The sequence below is a fragment of the Jaculus jaculus genome, chromosome 5, assembly GCF_020740685.1.
Source record: "Jaculus jaculus isolate mJacJac1 chromosome 5, mJacJac1.mat.Y.cur, whole genome shotgun sequence".
Classification (NCBI taxonomy): Eukaryota; Metazoa; Chordata; class Mammalia; order Rodentia; family Dipodidae; genus Jaculus; species Jaculus jaculus.
This window is the reverse complement of record NC_059106.1, coordinates 93,492,298-93,515,833: the sequence shown is the minus strand read 5'-3', so window position 1 is coordinate 93,515,833 and position 23,536 is coordinate 93,492,298. Positions and strand designations below refer to the sequence as shown.

General features: G+C 39.7%; 1 protein-coding gene across 2 annotated transcripts in view; it reads left to right on the top strand.

The window, feature by feature from the left end:
* The window catches only part of LOC101594400 (cytochrome P450 2J4), a 71,949-nt gene that overhangs the window by 31,558 nt on the left and 16,855 nt on the right, over window positions 1-23,536 (top strand). For both annotated transcript variants that reach the window (XM_045150122.1, XM_045150121.1), the window contains 6 exons: window positions 657-806; window positions 1,145-1,305; window positions 13,819-13,995; window positions 16,469-16,610; window positions 17,468-17,655; window positions 19,356-19,494. In XM_045150122.1, coding sequence (XP_045006057.1) covers window positions 657-806; window positions 1,145-1,305; window positions 13,819-13,995; window positions 16,469-16,610; window positions 17,468-17,655; window positions 19,356-19,494 — 957 coding nt within the window. The remainder of the gene's footprint in view (window positions 1-656; window positions 807-1,144; window positions 1,306-13,818; window positions 13,996-16,468; window positions 16,611-17,467; window positions 17,656-19,355; window positions 19,495-23,536) is intronic.

The following is a 23,536-nucleotide window of genomic DNA, read 5'->3' as shown; positions in this document are numbered from 1 at the left end:
CCCTTTCTATTCCTGGGGGGTATTGAGGGCATTCAATTCAATCCTATCGAAAGGAATTGAAGAGTGTCCTAGGCTTGAAGGAATGGGAAGGGCATGGTATTGTATATACATGAAACACAGGATGGTCTCCAGACACATTGTGTGTTCATCTTCTTTATGCCTGCATAATTTGTATGAATATCACCTTTCTTACCTTCCTGAGTCATTTATTCATCTTGTAGGAGTTGTTGGGTAAGACTTCTGCTATTAAGGGTTTAACATAAATGGCTATACTTCTGTGATTATTCATCAAAGTGTGAGCTTGGGTCAGGGAGATTTTAAAATGAATGTCTGGTTAAGCTGCCTACTAGCTGTATTTCCTTGCAAAGTTTGCTTAGCTCATTTGTTCATCAGATTTACCATCAATTGACATGAGCCCAGGGTTGGTGACAAACCTGTAGAGTTTTTGTTAGTACTAAATTATGTAATATATAATAAATGTTAAAGTGTGTAATAGTGTAAGCTGCCAGTGGATGTTAACCATTATGTCCAGTGCTTTGGGATTATTTCTCTAGTTAGTTGTTAATTCCCTGATTAGCCCTTCTCCTTTCCTCTGATGCATGATTGCATATAAATTATTAGAGTCAGAATGACACAATTTTTTCCTTTTTTTCCAGGATTGATCATGTCCAATGGCCAAACATGGAAGGAGCAAAGAAGGTTTACCATCATGACACTGAAGAACTTTGGGTTGGGAAAGAAGAGCTTAGAGCAGCGTCTTCAGGAGGAGGCCCACCACCTTGTGGAAGAGATAGGAGAGGAGAAAGGTGGCTGTCTAATAGGGAAGACTCAGGAGATTGTTGCCCATCATTCACATAAGAGATACTTAAGTATTTAAGACCTTACTTGGGCCCTACACTATGGATCAAACAGTGAACACCTCCTTCATCAGACTCCTGCCCTGGGAGTGCTGTCATTAAGCCCCCTAAGCAGGTCATAAGTCTGACTTCCCTGGCATTGGCAGAGTCCTTGGTGTATGACAGACCTGATGTAGGTGCTGTACCAGAGCCTCCTATATGTTTCTCTGCTATAAATTTCTCTGTATAGGAAATAAAAGCAAACCATCATCTGTAAAGGATCCATTTCTCCCTTTCTCCATCTCCAGGACAGCCTTTTGACCCTCACTTCAAGATCAACAATGCAGTTTCCAACATCATTTGCTCCATCACCTTTGGGGAGCGCTTTGAGTACCAGGATAGCCGGTTCCAGGAGCTACTACAGATGCTGGATGAGGCCACGTATTTGGAGGCTTCAAAACTGTGCCAGGTAGGCATTTCTGTCTTCACATATGTTGGGAAGGATATTGTATTAGGGATGATTCAAACACAGATAGATTCCATTAGTGTTTATTTTATGAAATTGAGCTTTCTCTCTATCTATACATTTATATATATATATATATATATATATATGTTATATTTTATTGATAAGTTGTTCCCTTTATTAATATGTAGTGACTATTATCTTTTGATAGTCTTGGATTGAAGTCTATCAGAATCTACAACTATCTCATTTGCTTGATATCTAGATTATTTCTCATTATTTGACTCTCAGTCTGTGAGTAAGGTGTGTTTAAGGGAGACAACACAGGGTTAGATATAGTTGTTTTTTTTTTAAATGAAATCAGCCAGTCTATGTCTCTTCAATGGTTATTTCAGACCATTTGCTTTTAAGGTGATTATCGAGAGATGCTAACACATTCTGGTAATTTTACTGCTTGTTTATCTCGTTGGATTATTCTCTATTGTTGATTTTCTCATGTTTCCTGTCCTTTGCTTAGCCATTCCTCTCATGAAAGTTATTTTTTAATTTTTTTTATTTATTTTATTTATTTGAGAGCTACAGAAAGGGGGGGGGAGAATGGGCGTGCCAGGGCTTCCAACCACTTCAAATGAACTCCAGATGCATGTGCCCCCTTGTGCATCTGGCTATCATGGGTCCTGGGGAATCGAGCCTCGAGCCAGGGTCCCTAGGCTTCACAGGCAAGCGCTTAACCGCTAAGCCATCTCTCCAGCCCAAGTTATTCTCTTCTATGCTTTCATAACTGAGGTTGTCATTCTTCCTTCTCTCTGTATATAGTATTATTTTGAGTACCATCTGCAGTGCTCTTTGGTGATCATACACTGTCTTAGATTATGTTTGTCCCAGACTAACCCACCTTCTTGACATCCATACCCTTTGGCTCAGTGCTTGGTTCTACTGCTCTCCACAGCTACCTGTCTGGTTCTTCCCTTATCTAAGGGCTGGTACAGGTCAACCTGTGATTTTCCCCTTGTTTCAGAGACCTCAGGTATACTCAGTTCTAATACCTAATTCTCCAAATCAGTTCCAAGCCACTTCCTTCTGTCATACAGAACAACAAGATAGGATTTTCCTCCTCTGCTAACCTGTCTACATAGGAATCACTGCCTCACTGAACACTACAACTGCATTTGGGTCATATGAGAGATGCTTGCCCTGCCAGGAGGACTTTCCAGCTTTTGTCAGGCTTACCTTTAGAAGAAGCTACTGATTCCTTGACCCAGGGTAGGAAGGACGAAGTGTGTTTCTCTGTGGTATGCCTTTGTTTCTGTGCTTTTCCTGGAGCCTTTCGCTTCCTTTGTGGATGTCCAAAATGTTTCTTCTAGTTCCCCCTTTGTGATAAAGTTTACTTCTTTTTATTCTGATTTTTACAGAAGCAGCATCTAGTTGGCCATTTTATCTGAAATTCCTGCTTCATCTATGTATTTTTTAGTCTTTATTTAATTGCAAGAAGAGAGGGGGCCAAGAAGAAGGAGCAGGAAGAGGAGAAGGAAAAGGAGGAGAAGGCCTATCAGGGTTTCTGCTACTGTAAACAAACTACAGATACATGCATCACTTTGTGGAGCTGGATTTACATGGGTAATGGGGAATCAAACCCAGGCCAGAAGGCTTTGCAAGCAAGAGTCTTTAACTGCTGAGTCATCTCACAGCCCCTGTTCCATACATTTGTACAACTGCATAGAGAAATAGTACAATATCAGGTTATTTGCATATGAGTAGCTTAGACTTTGGGCTGCTCGGATAGATGTTGGCCACTTTCCCCTGGTAGGTCATATAATGCCTACCAACACTAGATGGGCCAACTTTCTGGAGACTGGCTCTCTTCCAGATTCCAACCAGGTCTCTTCATGGTCTGTGACAACAGTGATGATGTCTTCAACAATAGGATCTTACCATTAACCTATGATGAGTAATCAAGTGCTCTGACAGAAGTTTGTCTTGTTTGTTTTGGGAGACCTTGTAGGTCTCTCCAATCACCAGCTGCTTGTGGATGTTAACCACATCCTGATACAGGGAATTACAGGTCAGTGCCAAGGGAAAAGAAAAAGAAAAAAAGAGCCAGGGATGGTGGTGCATGCCTTTAATCCCAACACTTGGGAGGCAGAGGTAGGAGGGTTGAGGTGAGTTCAAGGCCACTCTGAGACTACATAGTGAATTCCATGTCAGCATGGGCTAGAGTGAGACCCTACCTTGCAAAACCAAAAAATAAAAATAAATAAAAATTTAAAAAAATAGAAACAGGAGAAATTTAAGGTTAGGCTTCATCTCACTCTCTCCAGGGCCCTTCTATACAGGTGCTCCCCAAAAGAGCTGTTGAGGGTTCCACCTTTTAGTCTAACTTCTAGGATATAGGACTTTATGGTACCAGTTCAACTTGGGTTCAGATTTGTGTCTCCCCCACCCTTCCCTTTCCCCAAGCCCTACTCTCCCTATTATTCCAAACCTAGGGATACCATTCAGGTATGTCAGCAACTTGGGCTGATCCAAGTTAGGAACCAGAGATGAGTGAGACCATGTGACGATTGTCTTTCAGTGATTGTGTGTGTTTCCTTAGTATGATCTGTTCCAAGTATGACCATTTTTCTAAAAATCTCATTGTATCATTTTTTCTAACTACTGGGTAGAATTCTATCATAGATATACCATATCTTTATTATCTATTCATCCAATGATGGGCATCTGGGTTGATTCCAGTTCTTAGCTATTATGAATTGAGCAGCTATAAACATGGTTGAGCAAATATCTGAGAACTGAGATGTGGGGCTTTTAGGGTAAATGTCCAGTAAAGGAATAACAGGGTTTGTTGGTAACTCTATAATCATCCTTTTCAGGGGTCTCTGTATTGATTTCCATAGCAGTTGTACCAGCTTGTATTCCTACCAACAGTGATTTGAGGTATCCTATTTCTCTGCATCCTCACCATTTGCTTTCACTTGATTTTTTAATGTTTGCTGTCCTTGCTGGGGTAAGGTGGAATCTCATAGTTGTTTTAATTTGCATTTCCCTAATGGATAGGGATATTGAACGTTTTCTTAACTGTGTGTTAGCCATATGTAATAATTCTTCCTCCGAGAACTCCATATTCAGTTCTCTGCCCCACTTTTGGAGTGGATTGTTTGATTTTTTTTTAATATTTAGTTTTTTGAGTTCTTTGTAGATTCTAGGTATTAAGCTTCTGTCATTGGAATAGCTGGCAAAAATTTTCTCCCATTCAGTGGGTATTACATTGGTTCTGCTTATAGTATGTTTGTCTGTGCAAAAACTTTTTAGTTTCCTAAAATCCCATTGGTTGAGTGCTTGTTTAATTTCCTGGGCAGCTGGTGTTTTATTCAGGAAGTCATTTGCCAGTCCTATATCATGGAGCATGCTTCCTCTTTTTTTTCTTCCAGTAGCTGAAGAGTTTCAGGTTTTATATTGAGGTCTTTAATCCATTTGGACTTGATTTTTGTGAATGGAGAAATGATTGGGTCTAATTTCATTTTTCTAAATATGATCATCCAATTTATCCAACAGCATTTGTTGAAGATGCTGTCTTTCCTCCAGTCTACTTTCTTGGTACCTTTTTCAAAGATCAGGTAGCTGTAGTTACATGACTCAAGCTTTGGGTCTTCAATTCTATTCCATTGGTCTATATTTCTGTTTTTATTCCAGTACCATGCTGTTTTTGTTTCCATGGATTTGTAATATAGGTTTAGACCAGGTGTGGTGATACCTCCAGAGTTTTGTTTTTTTTTTCCCTCTGAGGATATGTTTGGATATCCGAGGCTTGCTGCCATTATATATGCATTTTGAGATCATTTTTTCAATCTCTGTGAGGAATGATGCTGTTTTGTGTTAGTTGTTGCTGGTATTGCATTAAATCTGTTTATTGATTTTGGTAGAATTTCTATTTTTACAATATTAATTCTACCTATCCAAGAGCATGATAGGTCTTTCCAACTTCTCAAGTCCTCCTCCATTTCTTTCTTGAGATTTTGATGTTTTCATTATATAAGTCTTTCACATCCTTTGTTAGTGTTATTCCAAGGTATTTATTTATTTATTTATTTATTTGGCTATTGAAAGTGGGACAGCCTCATTGATTTCTTTCTCTGTATATTTTTACTTTGCATATGGAAAAGCTACTGATTTTTTGCATTGATTTTGTATCCTGCCTCTTTACAGAAGTAACAAATGACCTTTAGAAATATTGGGATGGAGAGTTTTGGGTCACTTATGTACAGATTTTGTTTTTTTAAACTGTGGTACACCTGTGTTTGGCACACATATATACTTATGATTATAATGTACTCATGTTGGATCATTCCCTTGATGAGTAAGAAGTGGCCTTCTTTGTCCTTTTAATTACTTTTGGTTTGAAGTTATCTTATCAGATATTAATACAGCAACACCCACTTGTTTTTATTTCCATTTCCTTGGAATATCATTTTGTATCCTTTCACCCTGAGGAAGTATCTATCTTTAGTGGTGAAGATTTTACAATATCTATTTGAGTTTTGTTTTCTGTTGTGTTATTTTATATTGTATATATCTGTTTTTTGAGGTACAATTTTACTTCAGGATCTGATTTTTTGATGCTTCCTGGAATTCATTCTTGCATTTGTTCATTGTTTCATTAATCTTAATCAACTTGCTGTTGAGATCTTCCATTTCTTGACTCATCTTCAATTTGTTCACATTTCTTTTTAGGGTGCTAACATTTTCTTTAATCAAGTCAAGCCTACTCTCAGAAGATGAATGCTCTAAGAGATGATTCTATTCAATTTCATTGATACAATTATTGGTACTTTTATGGTTTGCTTACAGTTCACTGATTGTTTTGATCAAGGTCTCATTGTTTTGTTGTGTTTTTTATTTTGGGAATGAATTTCTGTATGATTTAATTGGAGGCCTCCATTGTAGGTATCCTTGGTAGAGCTCTCTTAGTTATCTGACTTTAGTTGGCTTTTTTTTTTTTTTTATTATTGTCTACCCATTTTAGAGAGACTCTTTATTTTATTGAGAAGGAAGCAAGTTTTTGTCCTTTGGTCCATCCACCCTCTTACTCAGGTGAATGAGGATGTTGGTACCCAGTGGCCAGTCAGGATACCAGAGCAACAGGCCTGATTCCACAGCCCACACAGGGACCAGGCCTCCTCAAGCAAAACACAATGGGAGCTACCAGGGCCAGAGAAGTGGGAGGAACCAGGGATCAGGGATCTGGCCTACTCTCTCTATCCTGCACCTGCCTGCACACCCTCCTCTGCAGAGAACCCAGAACAGGGAGCTGACGGAGCAGGGAAAGGGGGATCTGACCTACTCATTGGCTCATTTTAAATCTCTCTGATTCTATACCATCTTATGCTACTTTTCACATCATATTTTTTTTTTAATTTTTATTAACATTTTCCATGATTATAAAATATATCCCATGGTAATTCCATCCCTCCCCACCCCCACACTTTCCCATTTGAAATTCCATTCTCCATCATATTACCTCCCCATTACAATCATTGTAATTACATATATACAATATCAACCTATTAAGTATACTCCTCCCTTCCTTTCTCTACCCTTTATGTCTCCTTTTTAACTTACTGGCCTCTGCTACTAAGTATTTTCATTCTCACACAGAAGACCAGTCATCTGTAGCTAGGATCCACATATGAGAGAGAACATGTGGCGCTTGGCTTTCTGGGCCTGGGTTACCTGACTTAGTATAATACTTTCCAGGTCCATCCATTTTTCTGCAAATTTCATAACTTCATTTTTCTTTACCACTGAGTAGAACTCCATTGTATAAATGTGCCACATCTTCATTATCCACTCATCTGTTGAGGGATATCTAGGCTGGTTCCATTTCCCAGCTATTATAAATTGAGCAGCAATAAACATGATTGAGCATGTACTTCTAAGGAAAAGAGATGAGTCCTTTGGATATATGCCTAGGAGTGCTATAGCTGGGTCATATGGTAGATCAATCTCTAGCTGTTTTAGGAACCTCCACACTGTTTTCCACAATGGCTGGACCAGATTACATTTCCACCAGCAGTGCAGAAGGGTTCCTTTTTTTCCACATCCCCGCCAACATTTATGATCATTTGTTTTCATGATGGTGGCCAATCTGACAGGAGTGAGATGGAATCTCAATGTCATTTTAATCTGCATTTCCCTGATGACTAGTGACGTAGAACATTTTTTTAGATGCTTATATGCCATTCGTATTTCTTCCTTTGAGAACTCTCTATTTAGCTCCATAGCCCATTTTTTGATTGGCTTGTTTGATTCCTTATTATTTAACTTTTTGAGTTCTTTGTATATCTTAGATATTAATCCTCTATCAGATATATAGCTGGCGAAGATTTTTTCCCATTCTGTAGGTTGCCTCTTTGCTTTTTTCACTGTGTCCTTTGTGGTGCAAAATCTTTGTAATTTCATTAGGTCCCAGTGGTTAATCTGTGGTTTTATTGCCTGAGCAATTGGGTTTGTATTTAGAAAGTCTTTGCCAAGACCAATATGTTGAAGGGTTTCCCCTACTTTTTCCTCTAGCGGTTTCAAAGTTTCCGGTCTGATGTTAAGGTCTTTAATCCATTTGGACTTAATTCCTGTGCATGGCAAGAGAGAAGAATCTATTTTCATCCTTCTGCAGATATATATCCAGTTTTCAAAACACCATTTGCTGAAGAGGCTGTCTCTTCTCCAATGAGTATTTTTGGCATTTTTATCGAATATCAGGTGGCTATAGCTACTTGGGCTTACATCTGGGTCCTCTATTCTGTTCCACTGATCTACATGTCTGTTTTTGTGCCAGTACCATGCTGTTTTTGTTACTAAGGCTCTGTAGTATAGGTTAAAATCAGGTATGGTGATACCACCAGCCTCTTTTTTGTTGCTCAGTATTATTTTAGATATTCGAGGTTTTTTGTGATTCCAAATGAATTTTTGGATTGTTTTTTCTATTTCCATGAAGAAAGCCTTTGGAATTTTGATAGGGATTGCATTAAATGTGTAGATTGCTTTAGGTAAGATTGCCATTTTCACAATATTGATTCTTCCAATCCAGGAACAAGGGATGTTTCTCCACTTTCTAGTGTCTTCTGCAATTTCTCGCTTGAGTGTTTTAAAGTTCTCACTGTATAGATTCTTTACTTCCTTGGTTAGGTTTATTCCAAGGTATTTTATTTTTTTTTGATGCAATTGTGAATGGGAGTGATTCTCTGATTTCATCCTCTGCGTGTTTGTTGTTAGCATATATGAAGGCTACTGATTTCTGTGTATTTATTTTGTATCCTGCTACATTGCTGTAGGTTTTGATTAGCTCTAACAGCTTGCTAGTAGAGTCTTTAGGGTCCTTTATGTATAGAATCATGTCATCTGCAAATAATGATAACTTGATTTCTTCCTTTCCTATTTGTATCCCTTTTATGTGTGTCTCTTGCCTTATTGCTATGGCTAAGACTTCCCAAACTATATTAAATAAAAGTGGGGACAGTGGACACCCTTGTCTTGTTCCTGATTTTAGTGGAAAAGCTTCCAGTGTTTCCCCATTTAGCAATATGTTGGCTGTAGGCTTGACATAAATAGCCTTTATTATATTGAGATATGTTCCTTCTATTCCCAGTCTCTGTAGGACTTTTATCATGAAGGGATGTTGGATTTTGTCAAATGCTTTCTCTGTGTCTAATGAGATGATCATGTGATTTTTGTCCTTCAACCCGTTTATGTAATGTATTACATTTATAGATTTGCATATGTTGAACCATCCCTGCATCTCTGGGATAAAGCCTACTTGGTCAGGGTGAATGATCTTTCTGATATACTCTTGTATTCTGTTTGCCAATATTTTGTTGAGAATTTTTGCATCTATGTTCATGAGGGAGATTGGTCTGTAATTTTCTTTTTTTGTTCTATCTTTGCCTGGTTTTGGTATCAGGGTGATGCTGGCCTCATAGAAGGGGTTTGGTAGAATTCCTTCTTTTTCTATTGCCTGGAAAAGCTTAAGAAGCAATGGTGTTAGCTCTTGCTTAAAAGTCTGGTAAAATTCAGCAGTGAATCCATCCGGCCTGGGCTTTTTTTAGTTGGGAGATTATTGATAACTGCTCGGATCTCCATGTTTGTTATAGGTCTATTTAAGTGATTAACCTCATTTTGATTTAATTTAGGTAGGTCATATAGATCAAGGAAATCATCCATTTCTTTCAGATTTTCATACTTTGTGGAGTATATGCTTTTATAGTATGTCCCTATGATTTTTTGAATTTCTCTGGAATCTGTTGTGATGTTACCTTGTTCATCTCTGATTTTATTAATTTGTGTCTCTTCTCTCTTTCTTTTGGTCATATTTGCTAAGGGTTTATCAATCTTGTTTATCCTTTCAAAGAACCAACTCTTTGTTTCATTAATTCTTTGGATTGTTCTTTTTGTTTCTATTTCATTAATTTCTGCCCTAATCTTTAATATTTCTTCTCGTCTACTGATTTTTGGTTTGCCTTGTTCTTCTTTTTCCAAGGCTTTAAGGTGAAGCATTAGGTCGTTTACTTGCGACCTTTCTAATTTCTTAATATAGGCACTTAAGGCTATAAATTTACCTCTTAGAACTGCCTTCATTGTGTCCCAGAGATTTTGGTATGTTGTGTTCTCATTATCATTTGACTCTATAAATTTTTTGATTTCCTTTTTGATTTCTTCATTGACCCACTCATCATTTAGTAGTGTATTGTTTAGTTTCCATGATTTTGTGTATGCTCTATAGCCTTTCTTGCTACTGATTTGTAGTTTAATTCCATGTGGTCAGATAGAATGCAAGGAATTATTTCAATTTTCCTGAATTTGTTAAGATTTGCTTTGTGTCTTAATATATAGTCTATTTTAGAGAGTATGCCATGTCCAGCTGAAAAGAATGTATATTCTGCAGCCTTTGGATGAAATGTCCTGTATATATCTGTTAGGTCCATTTCTTCTATGACCTCATTTAGTCCAGATGCCTCTCTGTTTATTCTCTCCTGGGATGACCTGTCAATTGATGAGAGTGGGGTGTTAAAGTCACCCACCACCACTGTGTTTGGTGTTATCTGTGACCTTAGTTCTAATAGTGTTTGTTTGACGAATGTGGGAGCCCCCATGTTAGGTGCATATATGTTTAGGATTGTAATGTCCTCCTGTTGGAGTGTGCCCTTAATCAATATAAAGTGACCTTCCTTATCTTTCTTGACTAACGTCGGACTAAAGTCTACCCTGTCTGATATTAGGATAGCAACCCCTGCTTGTTTTCTAGGCCCATTTGCTTGAAACACCGTCTTCCAACCTTTCACCCTAAGATAATGTCTATCCTTTGTAGAAAGGTGAGTTTCTTGGAGACAACAAATTGTAGGATCCTGCTTTTTAACCCAGTCTGCAAATCTATGTCTTTTCGTAGGGGCATTGAGGCCGTTCATATTAAGAGATTTTATTGAAAGGTGTGTATTTATTTTTGCCAATTTTGTGTGTGTGTGTGTGTTTCTGGTTCTACCTGTGCTCTTTTCTGTAAACTGGTATTTGAGTATAGCTTGTTTTTTCTAGGTTCCTTATATGTGTGCTTTTCCTTTTCTTCAGCATGGAGGATTCTATCAAGTATTTTCTGTAGAGCTGGTTTTGTCTTCAAATACTCCTTTAACCTGCTTTTGTCATGGAATGTCCTTATTTCTCCATCTATTTGAATGGATAACTTTGCAGGATAAAGTAACCTTGGTTGACAGTTGTTATCTTTCAGAACTGGGAATATATCACTCCAAGCCCTTCTGGCTTTAAAAGTTTGTGTTGAATAATCTGCTGTAATCCTAATGGGCTTACTTTTGTAGGTAACTTAATTTTTCTCTCTAACTGCTTTCAATATTTTTTCTTTGGTGTGTGTGTTTGGAAGTTTGATTATAATATGGCGAGGAGAGGTTCTTTCCAGGTTTTGTCTGCCTGGGGTTCTAAAGGCTTCCTGTATCTGTATTGGCACCTCTTTCCCAATTTGGGGGAAATTTTCTTCTATGATTTTGTTGAAGGCACCTACTATCACTTTGGAGTGGAATTTTTCTCCTTCTACTATACCCTGAATTCTAATATTTGATCTTTCATAGTGTCCCGAATATCTTGAAATTCCCACTCATTCTTTTCTATAAGTTTGTCTTTCTCTTTGTTGGCCTGTATTAGATCTGCCACCTGATCTTGTAGCTTAGATATTCTGTCCTCTCCTTCATCCATTCTACTGGTGAGATTTTCTACAGAGTTTTTTAATTCATTAACTGTGTTCTTCATTGCTAGTAATTTTGACTGGTTTTTCTTTATTATTTCGATTTCCTTATTTATGTCTTGTATTGCCTTCTTTATTTCATGAAATTGGTGTCCTGCATCTTCTTTGATTCCTTTGATTTCCTCTTTAAGTTCCTCTTTGACTCCTTTGATTTGTTCTCTGACTTCTTTGAACATATTTACAATCATTCTTTTGAAATCTTTCTCAGGCATTTCCACTAACTCATTATCACTGGAGGACATTTCTGATGCATTAATACTTTTAGGTGGATTTATATCGTCTTGCTTTTTAGTGTTTCTTGTGTTTATAATGTATATATTTTTGCATCTTGGATTAAGTTAATGCTTGGATTTTCTAGCTAGCTGGGTATTCTTAGCTGTATCTATTGGTTTGATGTTATATATTTTCAGGGTAGGAGCATGAGGTGTTAGATGTGGCCCTTAAGACTTTGAGAGTATCTTCAATGGTGCTCCTAGGGGTTGAGTTTCCCTGCTATGGGGGTATTCAAGCAGGCTGAGTGGAATAAAATACAGGTAGATTCTAAAAGTTAACTAAACACTGTACAAATTCAGTCATAAACAGCCCCAAGTATGTATGTCAGAGTAGTTATTATAACAACCAGATCCTCTATCAACATAGAGGTTAAGATCTCTGGTCTGTTGAGGGATCCAAGTCAGCTTGTGACCAAGTGAGACCCTTCCCTGGTGCAGTCCCAGTTACCTTGGATGAGTTTGGTCTCAGTCAAGTTGCTGCCTGGGTCGTTGGGCTGTTGTTGTGATTTCTGGAGCTGGGCACTGGCTTTTGCTGTGGGTCAAGCCAAGCCTGGCATCTGTGGCCCTGCAGATCAGCTCCCCCACTGGGTCTGTCAGCAGCTGAAGCTTCCTCTGCTGGGTTGGCTGTTGTTGCCGCTCCTGGGTCTGCTGCTGCTTGGGCCGCTGTTACTGGTGCCGGAGCCGCTGATGTTGCTGCTGAACTCTGCTCCTGCTTGGGTCCTGCTGTCAGCTCAGGTTGGTGTGGCCGGGTCCTGGGACCCCTGCTCTGTTTGCTGGAACTGGGCTCAGGCGGTGGGGGAGGGGAGGGAGCTGCAGCTGCTCTGGTTCTCTCGCTGCTCCACGTGTTCTTCTACCTCCAGGTCTGCTCCTCCGCTGCTCATTGCCGCTCTCCCTTCATGTTTCCTGAGTTGCGGAGAGCGCGGTGTGAGTGGAAGCTCCCGCACCTGGCTTTTCCTTTGGCTGGAGCCGAGCCTGGCGGCTTTCTGGTGCGCCACCGCTGCCACAGTTGGCCCAGCTGCCGGAGCTGCTTTTGCCGGCCTGTGTGGGCTCTGGATGCTCTGGATCTCTCCTACTTCTCCGCTGCTGCTTCAATTTCCCATACACCTCACTTTTTAGTAAAAGTGTGTATTTTGCTGAGTTTTTTGGTCTCCCCCCCCCCCACCAGGCTGCTTGGCGTGGTACCTACGCCACCATCTTAACTGGAAGTCAAAATTACAATCTTAATCTTATAGAAATTAAACCTTAGGGCGAGTACCAGCAACACAATGAACTCCATGGTACATACTGGTGATAGCATGAGGAAAAATAAAAAATAGTAAGGGACTAAATAAACTGTTGCCACTTTGAGAATCATCAGATAAAACAGCTTCATTGAGGTGATATGTGAGACATACCTTCATGAAGTGAGTAACAAGGGTTAGGTCAGTTTCGGAGGAGAGCTTTCTAGGCATATTGAAGACTTACTGCAAAGACCTAAGTTAGAATTTCCTCAGTGGGGTACAGAGGCCACTGTGCTTTGACTGTGTAGAGAAACAGTGCCAGAAAAAGATGAAGGATTGGAAGGGTCCAGCTCTGTAGAGCTTACAGGTACAAAGCATGATGTCTGGATTTGAGTGTGATTCAAAGCCTTTGATGATTAAGAGCCTAAGAGTGAAACCATGTGCTCACACTATCAGACATTCCTCTGGAAGCTGGTTATAAAATGAATTGTAGTGTTGGTAACCATGCAATCAGGAAAATTGTTGCAAGCTGTGACAGCCTCCAGGTAGGAAAGGTGGTGGTGGATACCAGAGGGCAAGCCATTGGGACAGTGAGAAGTAGTCTGAGGGTGGGTGTGTTTTGCAGGTGGAAACGCCTGCAGAGGAGTGGCCGGGAAGATCAGCATCAAGTTTCAGTGTAAGAGAGGTAAAAGGAAGGCTATCTGGATGATTGCTTTGTTTCCCCAATTAGTTCTACAACATCTTCCCATGGATAATGAAGTATCTTCCTGGACCACACCAAAAACTCTTCAGCAACTGGGAAAAACTGAAATTATTTGTTTCACAAATGGTTGAAAATCACCAGAGAGACTGGAATCCTGATGAACCCAGAGACTTCATTGATGCTTTCCTCAATGAAATGGCAAAGGTAGAAAAAGATGCTTCCTGTGTTTTCTTCTTACAAAAACAAAATAATAATGTATAATACTGTCCAGCTGGTACTGTAATATACTACCATAAAATGGGTTTAATGTAACACAGATTTATTCTGTTCTAATCCAAGATGACAGAAGTCCAAAATCAGGTTCCTTGTTGGTCAGGGTAGCTTCTTTTGTAGATGCCAGGGAGAATCCATTACCTTGTCTCCCCCAGCTTCTTGGAGGCTGTTTATCATCATGTTCATCACTGTGGCTCCTCCCATATCTATAATGCCAGAATTCTTGCATTTTCATCTCAGATCTCTGTTTCCATTTTTCCATCTTATCTCTCTTGCTTTGACTTTCTTTCCCACTCTTAAAAAGAATGATTCAGGATAATCTTCCTCTTTGAAATTAACCACATCTTCAGTCTGTTTGGCTTATCAAGTAACATGCATAGGTCTTCAGGGATGAGAACATGGGTATCTTTGTGGGCTATTATTTAATACACCCCAGATGAGGAAAAATGGGGGCAGTATTTTGTTTATATTTATTTAGTTATTTGAGAGAGAGAGAGAGAGAAAGAGGGAGAGAGAGAGAATGGGCATGCCAAGGCTTCCAGCCACTGCAAATGAACTACAGATGTGTGCACCCCCTGTGCATATGGCTAATGTGGGTCCTGGGAAATTGAGCCTCAAACTGGGGTCCTTAGGCTTTACAGGCAAGTGCTTAACAGCTAAGCCATCTCTCCAGCCTGGGAGCAGTATTTTAAAGGTACATGGTAGCATTAACTAGGGATTGCTGAGGTTACTAGAAATAAAAGTTTTCTGCCATTTTTGATATCTTGAGAATGTCCAGATGCTGTCTTCCTATACTCCTTCTTTGTTCTTTACCCATATCTGAAGGAGCTGTGCACAAATGAAAAGCAGCAATTACATTTCAGAGCTTGGGCTGGAGAGATTCCTAGTGGTTAAGGTGTTTGCCTGTGAAGCCAAAGGACTCAGGTTCAATTCCCCAGAACCCACATAAGCCACATGCACAAGGGACAAATGCATCTGGAGTTTGTTTGCAGTGGCTGGAGGTCCTGGCATGCCTAGTCTCTCTGTGTCTGTCTCTCTTTTCTCTATCTCTCTCTTTGTGCTTACAAACAAATACATAAAATTTTTAAAAAATTAAGAGCTCTATTTTGTTGTGGGTTGGGCCAACACCATCTAGTAAGAGATAACATAAAGGCAACCAAACTTGATGTGTCAGTTACTTTCACATCATTGGGACAATAATGGGAAGAAATAATTCGAGAGAGGAAAGATGTAGTTTTTGTCTCGGTTTCAGAGTCTAGCATGGTGGAGAAAGGATGGCCAGCTCCTAGTGTCAGAAGTATATGGTGGAGCCTGTTCTCATTATGATGGGTCAGGAAGCAGAAAACAATCAAGGAACCAGGGGCTTGGAACACCTATAAGAGTCTCATACTTACTTCTTCCAGCCCCACTTTGCAATTTTCCAGAACCTATCAAAATGTTGCCAAAGTTAGGAACCAAGGGTTCAAAACATGAGCCTACAGGGAACATTCAAGATTAAAATCATAACATTAAACGTGTGGCCTGTGGCTAATATACATCCCTAACTCAGTTCTACAAATGTTGACTCTTTGGTTTTAGGTTTCCCCTCCAGCACAGTGCAGAATTGTGAATTTCTTTTGGCCTTTTATCTTACTTCATTTTACTGACATAGCATTGCTAGAAGCAATGTTTTATCTCTGGATGTAAAAGCAAATTATTTGCCATATGGTGTGCAGGTGTGGGACATTGACAGCAGGAGGAATGTTTACAAATTGAAGCTTTGAGAGAAAGTTGGTAAAGATGGTGGTGAGAGTGACTGATGGAATCAGAGAGATTTTGATTATGAAAAGTTAATGGGGAGATGGGAGAATCTTTGAACATAGAGATATTCTACTTTTTGGTAGCAGCTAAAATATGTGTTGAGTATTTGCAATGTGCATATTGCAGTTCACATAATATTGACCCCTCTGCCCCTCCAGCTCTCCACATGGCAGAAGCTCTTTGTAATTTTTTTCTGGTCTCTCCATGGTTTTTCCAGGCCCACCATGTGGGCTGTCAAGGCATGTGGATATCTTTTCTTGGCTCTGTACTTCCCTAAATAAATTTAATAATTATCCTTCTCTGTCTTATTTTATCTAGTTCTCTGATTAAAATTAGACACAAGCCTAGGGTTTGGGGATCAAGGACTTTCCTGAACCCCTGGCACTACATTACAGATTTCATCTATCCAAGTGCTAGAAGATTTTGGTATACCTCCAGCATTTGGAATAGGGCAATGTTCATGATATGGCTATTTCCTGAGGTCGCAGGGAATGCCATTTCTTTTGGGAATGAATCCTTCCAAATGTTTTCCCGTGATACAGCCTCTATGTACTGAGGCAATTATAAGTCTTCTGAATAATATAATACACGTTGCCTGTCCTAGCACCCAGACAAGACAGTTACGAGTTTCAATGAAGAAAACCTCATCTGCAGCACGCTGGACCTCTTCTTTGCTGGAACCGAGACAACATCTACAACACTGCGCTGGGCTCTGCTCTACTTGACCCTCCACCCAGAAGTCCAAGGTAAGGATGTGGTGAATGTATCTGACAAGGCTGAATGGCATTGTGGCCCAAATAGGCTCACAAGATAGCATGGTAGAGTGGAAACTGGTGGAAGAGCTATGAAGAGATGTGCACTTGGGAATGGGTACTTCCTTTCCTTGTTCTGACAGGATTGCCATGAGACTGGTGGTATCAATGTTAGGAAATATGTGACTTTAAGAATTTGGAATCCAGGAGAAAACAGAGAAATGAACTGATTTGGTGAGAAGGTCCAGCAGAATTACATTATCACATGGATATGTGCTCCTGCCCCACCTTCTTTCTTAGCAACGACTTCCCGTTTTGCTCTAGGTACTATTGAAGCTTCTTAGTCTGCTATCTGGCACCTTGTGGTATGACCCTTTCTGCTTGTTCCACTTTTGTTGTTATTGTTATTTCAGTTCACAAAAACTACAGAATAGCTTTAAGATAAGATAGGCTTATTGTCACTAGTCAGTTGAGGAAACTGAGGCTTAAAGAATGACTGTGTGCACCAGCAATGTTGTGAAGCAGTCTGCTGTCTATGTTGATATGCCTTCTTGAAGATTTAATAATGTGTGTAGTCTAACTGCTTGTGTTCTCCCTGCCAATGCAATTCTAGAAACCTAATTACCAGTGTAATGGTAAAAGTTAGTGATTAGCCCATATGAAGGGAGTTAATAATAAAAGATGCACAACAGTTTTCTAAATCAGTTCTTCAAAGGGTTAAGAAACAATTTATTTCTTCATAACCATGACACTAGAAGAAATAAACAGGTAAGGTTTTAGATACAACTTCTATATTTTCAGAAGAATATTTAAAAGTTTAAAACTTAATAGATGCTACTGTTGTCTTCTAGAAAAAGTACAGGCTGAGATTGACAGAGAGATTGGCCATGGAAAGCAGCCAAGCCTGGCAGTTCGAGAATCCATGCCCTATACTAATGCTGTCATCCATGAGGTGCAGAGGATGGGCAACATCATCCCCCTCAATGTTCCCAGGGAAGTGACAGTTGACACCACTTTGGCTGGATTCCACTTGCCAAAGGTAATTAGGCAGTCTCAGGCTCAGAATCTCAGTCCATCTTTGAGATTGTTTTGGGAACCTAACCATAACAAGTGACACATATTCCTCCTCCCCAAGAATCATTTAAATGGGGAAGAGACAATTATGCCTGATAAAATGTTTTGTTCATCTAACTGGTATTACTTAAGCCCTGGAAATGCCTGGGTCTAGAAAACTCTGTGAGCAAAATAAGCATGCAAGTTCCTGCTTACAAACCATTAGACCAGCCCAAAGAAAACATTCGGGTTCTATCTAGCAGCATGAAAGCTGGAGTGAGGAATAGGAGTCTGAGAGATCAGAAGAGGTCCCAGAGAAAGAAATATTGGAGCTGAAAATTAAAATAGGGTTAAACATCAGTTAGAGACAACACGGGGGGGAGGGGGGAGAGAACATTCCTGGCAAGTGAAACAGCATTTAAAAGGGGATTGGGATGGAATGAGTTCTGGCCTCTTGGAGAAATTGAATGCTCTATCCTGTGGGAGCCCAGGCAGTGGCAGAATGTGGCCCTAGGGCCCAGGTAATGGCCCTTTTCACTAAGACTGGGGGAAAAACATTGCAGAGTATGAAATGGAAAGTGATAGTAGGTGGGCAGTGTGACACAATTTAAGTGTTTTTCAAAGTACACTGCTGTCAGGTATAAAACAGAAGGTGTGGGGGCATAACCAGGCAGTGATGAGAGGAGTCAAGAAAGTAATTGGTAGCTTCCAATGAGGTGACCATGGGATACAAGTATGGAAATAAAGTCAAAAGACATTTATAAAAGAATGGATCAGACCCCTGCATCAGTGGAGGAACAGGCTCACTTTGGTGTGCCAGGCATCTTGCCAGGGAACCTGATGGGCAGACATTCCTTCTCCTGATATATGACCTTTTCCTAACCCTGCAGTTGGACTCAATGCAGAGACATTTACACTAAAGGGTGAGAACGGAGAAGCAGAGAAGAACATATGATTTCCCTTTGTATAGCTCCCATGAACCTCACTTTAACAGCAGCTTCATTGATGTTTATCCTCCTGCGGATTATTTTTTTTTAATTTTATGTATTTATTGGAGAGAGAAAGAGAGTGACAGGGAGAGAGAGCAAGAGAGTGACAGGGACAGGGAGAAAGAGGCAGATACAGAGAATCAGCATGCTGGGCCTCTAGCCACTGCAAACGAACTCTAGATACATGTGCCACCTTGTGCTTATATGGCTTACGTGGGTACTGGGAAATTGAACCTGGCCCTTAGGCTCTGCAGGCAAACCCTCTCCTATGAATTCCTTTTTTTTTTTGGATTTTTGAGGTAGGGTCTTACTCCAGCCCAAGCTGACCTGGAATTCACTATGGAGCCTCAGGATGGCCTCGAACTCATGGCAATCCTCCTACCTCTGCCTCCCGAGTGCTGGGATTAAAGGTGTGCGCCACCACGCCCGGCTCAACTCCTATGAATTCTTACACACCCCTTCACAGACCTCTTCATGAAGACTACATACATTTTGTAAAAAAAAAAAAAGTAGTCTAATTGACTTGGAAAATACTCAGTGTGCCCTTATGGTCTATCAGTGTAAATTGACCTGAACAAAATGGAAGGTCCTGGAGAAAATTCACAGTGTTAACAGGCATAGGCATGGGAACTTAAAGAGCACCTCTGCAAAGGTTTGCTCTATGTATTAGGCCTTGTTTCTTTCTTGCCTTCTTTAGGGAACTATGGTCCTGACCAATTTGACTGCACTGCACAGGGACCCCAAAGAGTGGGCCACGCCAGACACATTCAATCCAGAGCATTTCCTGGAGAATGGACAGTTCAAGAGAAGGGAATCCTTCCTGCCATTCTCAATAGGTAAGTTATAATGAGGAGGAGAGAGCAGTTATAGCTCCTGCCACAACCCTCTCTTCTCATCTTTCTAATCCTTTGCTCACTTGGGATATGTACAGATAGCCTTGCTCAGTGTGACTTCCCCTTGCTGTTAGCTGAAGCCCAGGATCCCCTTGATCACACTGTTTCAGTGACTATTTCCCAAAGCATCCTTGCCTCTGATGGAGCCTTCAGACGCTTTTATTCTGTCTTCCACAACACGCAGGACAGAGACTCAAAACCTGCCACTTGCTCTTAAAGGAAGCTTTACACCTGCCAGCATTATACAGTTTGTTTTTTTGTTTTTCAAGGTAGGGTCTTGCTCTAACCCAGGCTGACCTGGAATTCACTATGTAGTTTCAGGGTGGCCTCAAACTCATGGTGATCCTCCTACCTCTGCTTCCCTAGTGCTGGGAGTAAAGGCGTGCTTGTGTGTGCCACAACTTCTGGCTATACAGTTTTTAATGTCCCTGGTTCTTTGCAAGGAATGCCCCTTACAGGGAAATTGAGGTAATATGAAATGAGGAGAGCAGGAGGTATAGGAGGAGCACTTACAATGATAGCAAGGCAAGATAATCATTTTAAGTGGTACTTGCTTAACTCAGTTGAGTTCTGTCCTATTAGCATTCTCTGGAGAGGGATTTTTGTCTGTCTTTCTTCCTTTCTGTCCCTCCCTCCCTCCCTCCCTCCTTTCCTTTCTGAGAGAGAAAGAGAAGCAGATAGAGAATAGGTGTGCCAGGATGTCTAGCCACTGCAACAAACTCCAGACATATGTACCACCCTGTGCATCTGGCTTATGTGAGTTCTGGGGAATTGAACCCAGTTCCTTATGCTTTGCAGGCAACTGCCTTCATTACTATGCCATCTCTCCAGCTTCAAAGACTTTTGTGTTTTGTAATTTTAATGACCTTTTGCAAATATACAGTTTGTACATGTATCTGTTATACCACTTGAAAAGTAGAAAAACTGATATAGTAATAACTTCTATCTTTTGTTTTCTAGCCAAACAGTTATAAAAGATATCTATAGTTATACTATTGTAAAATTGATAACAAAATATCCTTGTATATCCCAGAAATTGAGTTTTGTACATACATATTATTTTCAAATAAATTTGTAATTACTTAAGCACATGAATATTTCTGGGCACATAGTATGTGCCAGACATTCACCCTGAGGACCTGGCAATGAGTGACATGAAAGACAGAACAAAACTGCCCATTTGGAGCCTGCATCCTACAGTCATTTTACAAGGTTTAAGTCAATCAACACTTCAGAGATAAGGACACTGAGACTTAGTCACAGGTAGAGATACAGTCATGTCAGAGCTAGAACTCACTGTCAGAGTTCCTGAAGCTAAAGCCATGTGTTTTCTTAACAGCTATGCTGAAACTCATCCAGGGTGTATTACAGTTCCATTACCCTTCCTTAAATATACCTTGATGTCTGAGGCAGCATCATTTGCTCTCATTGATGCTAATGCTCAGAAAATAATTTGACTTCATGTCTGTGTGAATCCAGAGCCAGGGATTCTCTGTGCGGGGCTGCCTGGATGTGTGTGGGCGGATGCTGGCTGTATCCTGTGTTTTTCCATCTGTGGTTCTATACCACCTTTGTTCACATTGAGCAACTCACTTTAATTGGAAAGCTGATAAGTTGTAGGAGCTTCTGATAGTCTTCCTGTTTCCAACAGTTTGAATTTTTTTTAACTACAGCACATTTTCATCCATATATTCCAATTATTCTAATGATCCTTCTTTCTTGAATCAGATCCAGAAAATTTTGAAAGATTAAAAATAAGGCCCTATGGACATTCCATAGAAGCACAGCACATAACATTTACTGCAACTGTGATAAGGAGGAGTCTTTCTATTCATGCGTTTCAAAGGAAGGAACCCTCTATGCCAAGTGCTACCTACAGAAATGTCTATTCTTCATTTTATAAAATCTGTTCTCCATATGTTTCTCCTGTTTCAAATTGTTCTCCTATCTATACTAGCTGCACAATAAAAACAGCAACACATAGTGACTCACTGGGTACTACTGAGAATCTAATTACTCCTTCTTAATTACAGACTTCATTAGTAAGCAAATTAAGATAATTTTTACATTACAGCAATGTAGTGATTAATAATTACAGAGGAAAGGGATTGGTGTCTCCTTTCATCCCATAAACAAATTCAAAGTAAGAGGGAATTATTTTTGCTTCAAGGCCACTTATATATCCCAATGATTGGCAGAACAGAGCCTAAGGTTTATTAAGCTTTATACTTCTAATCTAGCTGTCTAGTATAACCAGATTGTAACTTATCCCCATAGTTAAATACTCTCCCATTTAAAAATTCTTTGAAATCATATGTATCAGTTAGTGTTTTGCTACATAACAAGCAGTTCCAATTATATTACTTATAGTTATTGTTCACAAGTATATAAATTGGAACAATCTGCTAATCTCTTTTTTTGCCTGAATATTATTGTCTTAAGTGTTTTACAGAGATTTAGGTATCATTCATTCTGGAATTGTCAAACACAATTTATTTTAGCTGATTCTTGTCCCCCCTCCTGTCCTCATTCTTTCTTTTCTCCTCTAATATGCCCCCCTTCTATATACAAGTCACATGTGTCCTTCTACATTTCCTTCACCCCTCTTGCCACTCATGTATTCATGCTCACTCATGGTTACCACCCTACTTTTAAAGGTTTTGCCCACATTTGCCCCTCTATATATACATATTTATAGATATTACAAATGAGGATCTTCTTATCAGAGAGAACATACACTTTTGGTCTTTTAGAATTTGGATTATTTTCCAGGTTCATCCATTGTTGTGCAAATTTCCTAACTTTATTTTTCTAAACTACTGAATAGAATTCCATTGTATATATGTACCACACTTTTATTATCCATTCATCAGTGAATGGGCAGAATAGGCTTATTCCAATTCCATAGTTATTGTAAATAGAACAGCTACAAACTTGGATGTGCAAGTATGTCTATAGTACAGTGAGAACTCTAAATTATAGCAGGCAGAGATTTTCTCCCATTTTGAAGACTGACTGTTCACTTTGTAGATGGTTTCTTTTGCTGTGTAGAAACTTTTTAATTTCATATAATCCTATTTGTTAAGTTTTGAGATTATTTCCTATGCTATTAGAGTCCTGCTCAGAAAGTTCTTGCCTATGCCTATATCTTGAAGTGTGTTCTCTGTTCTTTCCTCTCACAGTTCCTATGTTTCAGGTTTTAAATTAAGGTCTTTGATCTATTTGAATTGATGTTTATACAGGGGAAAGAGACAGATGTGAAATTTCATTCCTCTTCAAGTGAATATCCAGTTTGCCAGCATCATTTATTGAATAGGCTGAATATTCTTGGCTTTGTTGAATATTTTTGGCTCCTTTGTCAAAAATTAGATTCTGGGTCCTTTATTCTATTCCATTGACCTAAATGTCTGTTTTTGTGCCCTGAGATCTTTTAACTGAGCCATAATATCAAATATCATACCAAAATATCCACAAAACATCATAATGGCACTGAATAAACATTCACACTGCAAAAGATAGCACTGGGTATAGCAAAGAAATATTCAGCCAATATAAGATTTGAAACAACAGGGCAAACATCACACTCTGTAGCTTCAAGTTCAACAACTCTAGACAGTGACAAATCTCCAAGTCTAATAATTCTAACCAGCAACAAGGGTCTGGAACTCCAATTCCGTCCCTCCAGCTATGCTACTCACAATCCTAGAAAATTTCATCTGGGGTGGCAGCTTTCCTTAGCAGCCATATTGCAGTCCTGGCATTTCTGCTAGGTCTCCACTGCAATCTATGGTTCATTTTCATGGCCCCCTGGGGTCCCCATACAGGCATCCAGCAAACCTGATTCTCTCTGCCCATGGCCATTTCCAAAGCACAAAGCCCTGTTGCAAGCTCAATGAGCCTATCTTTACTGCATTTCTTATACTCCACAATACCAGGTATGGTGCCAATTTGTTAATCCATGGTGGAATAAAGCAGACTTTGAAGA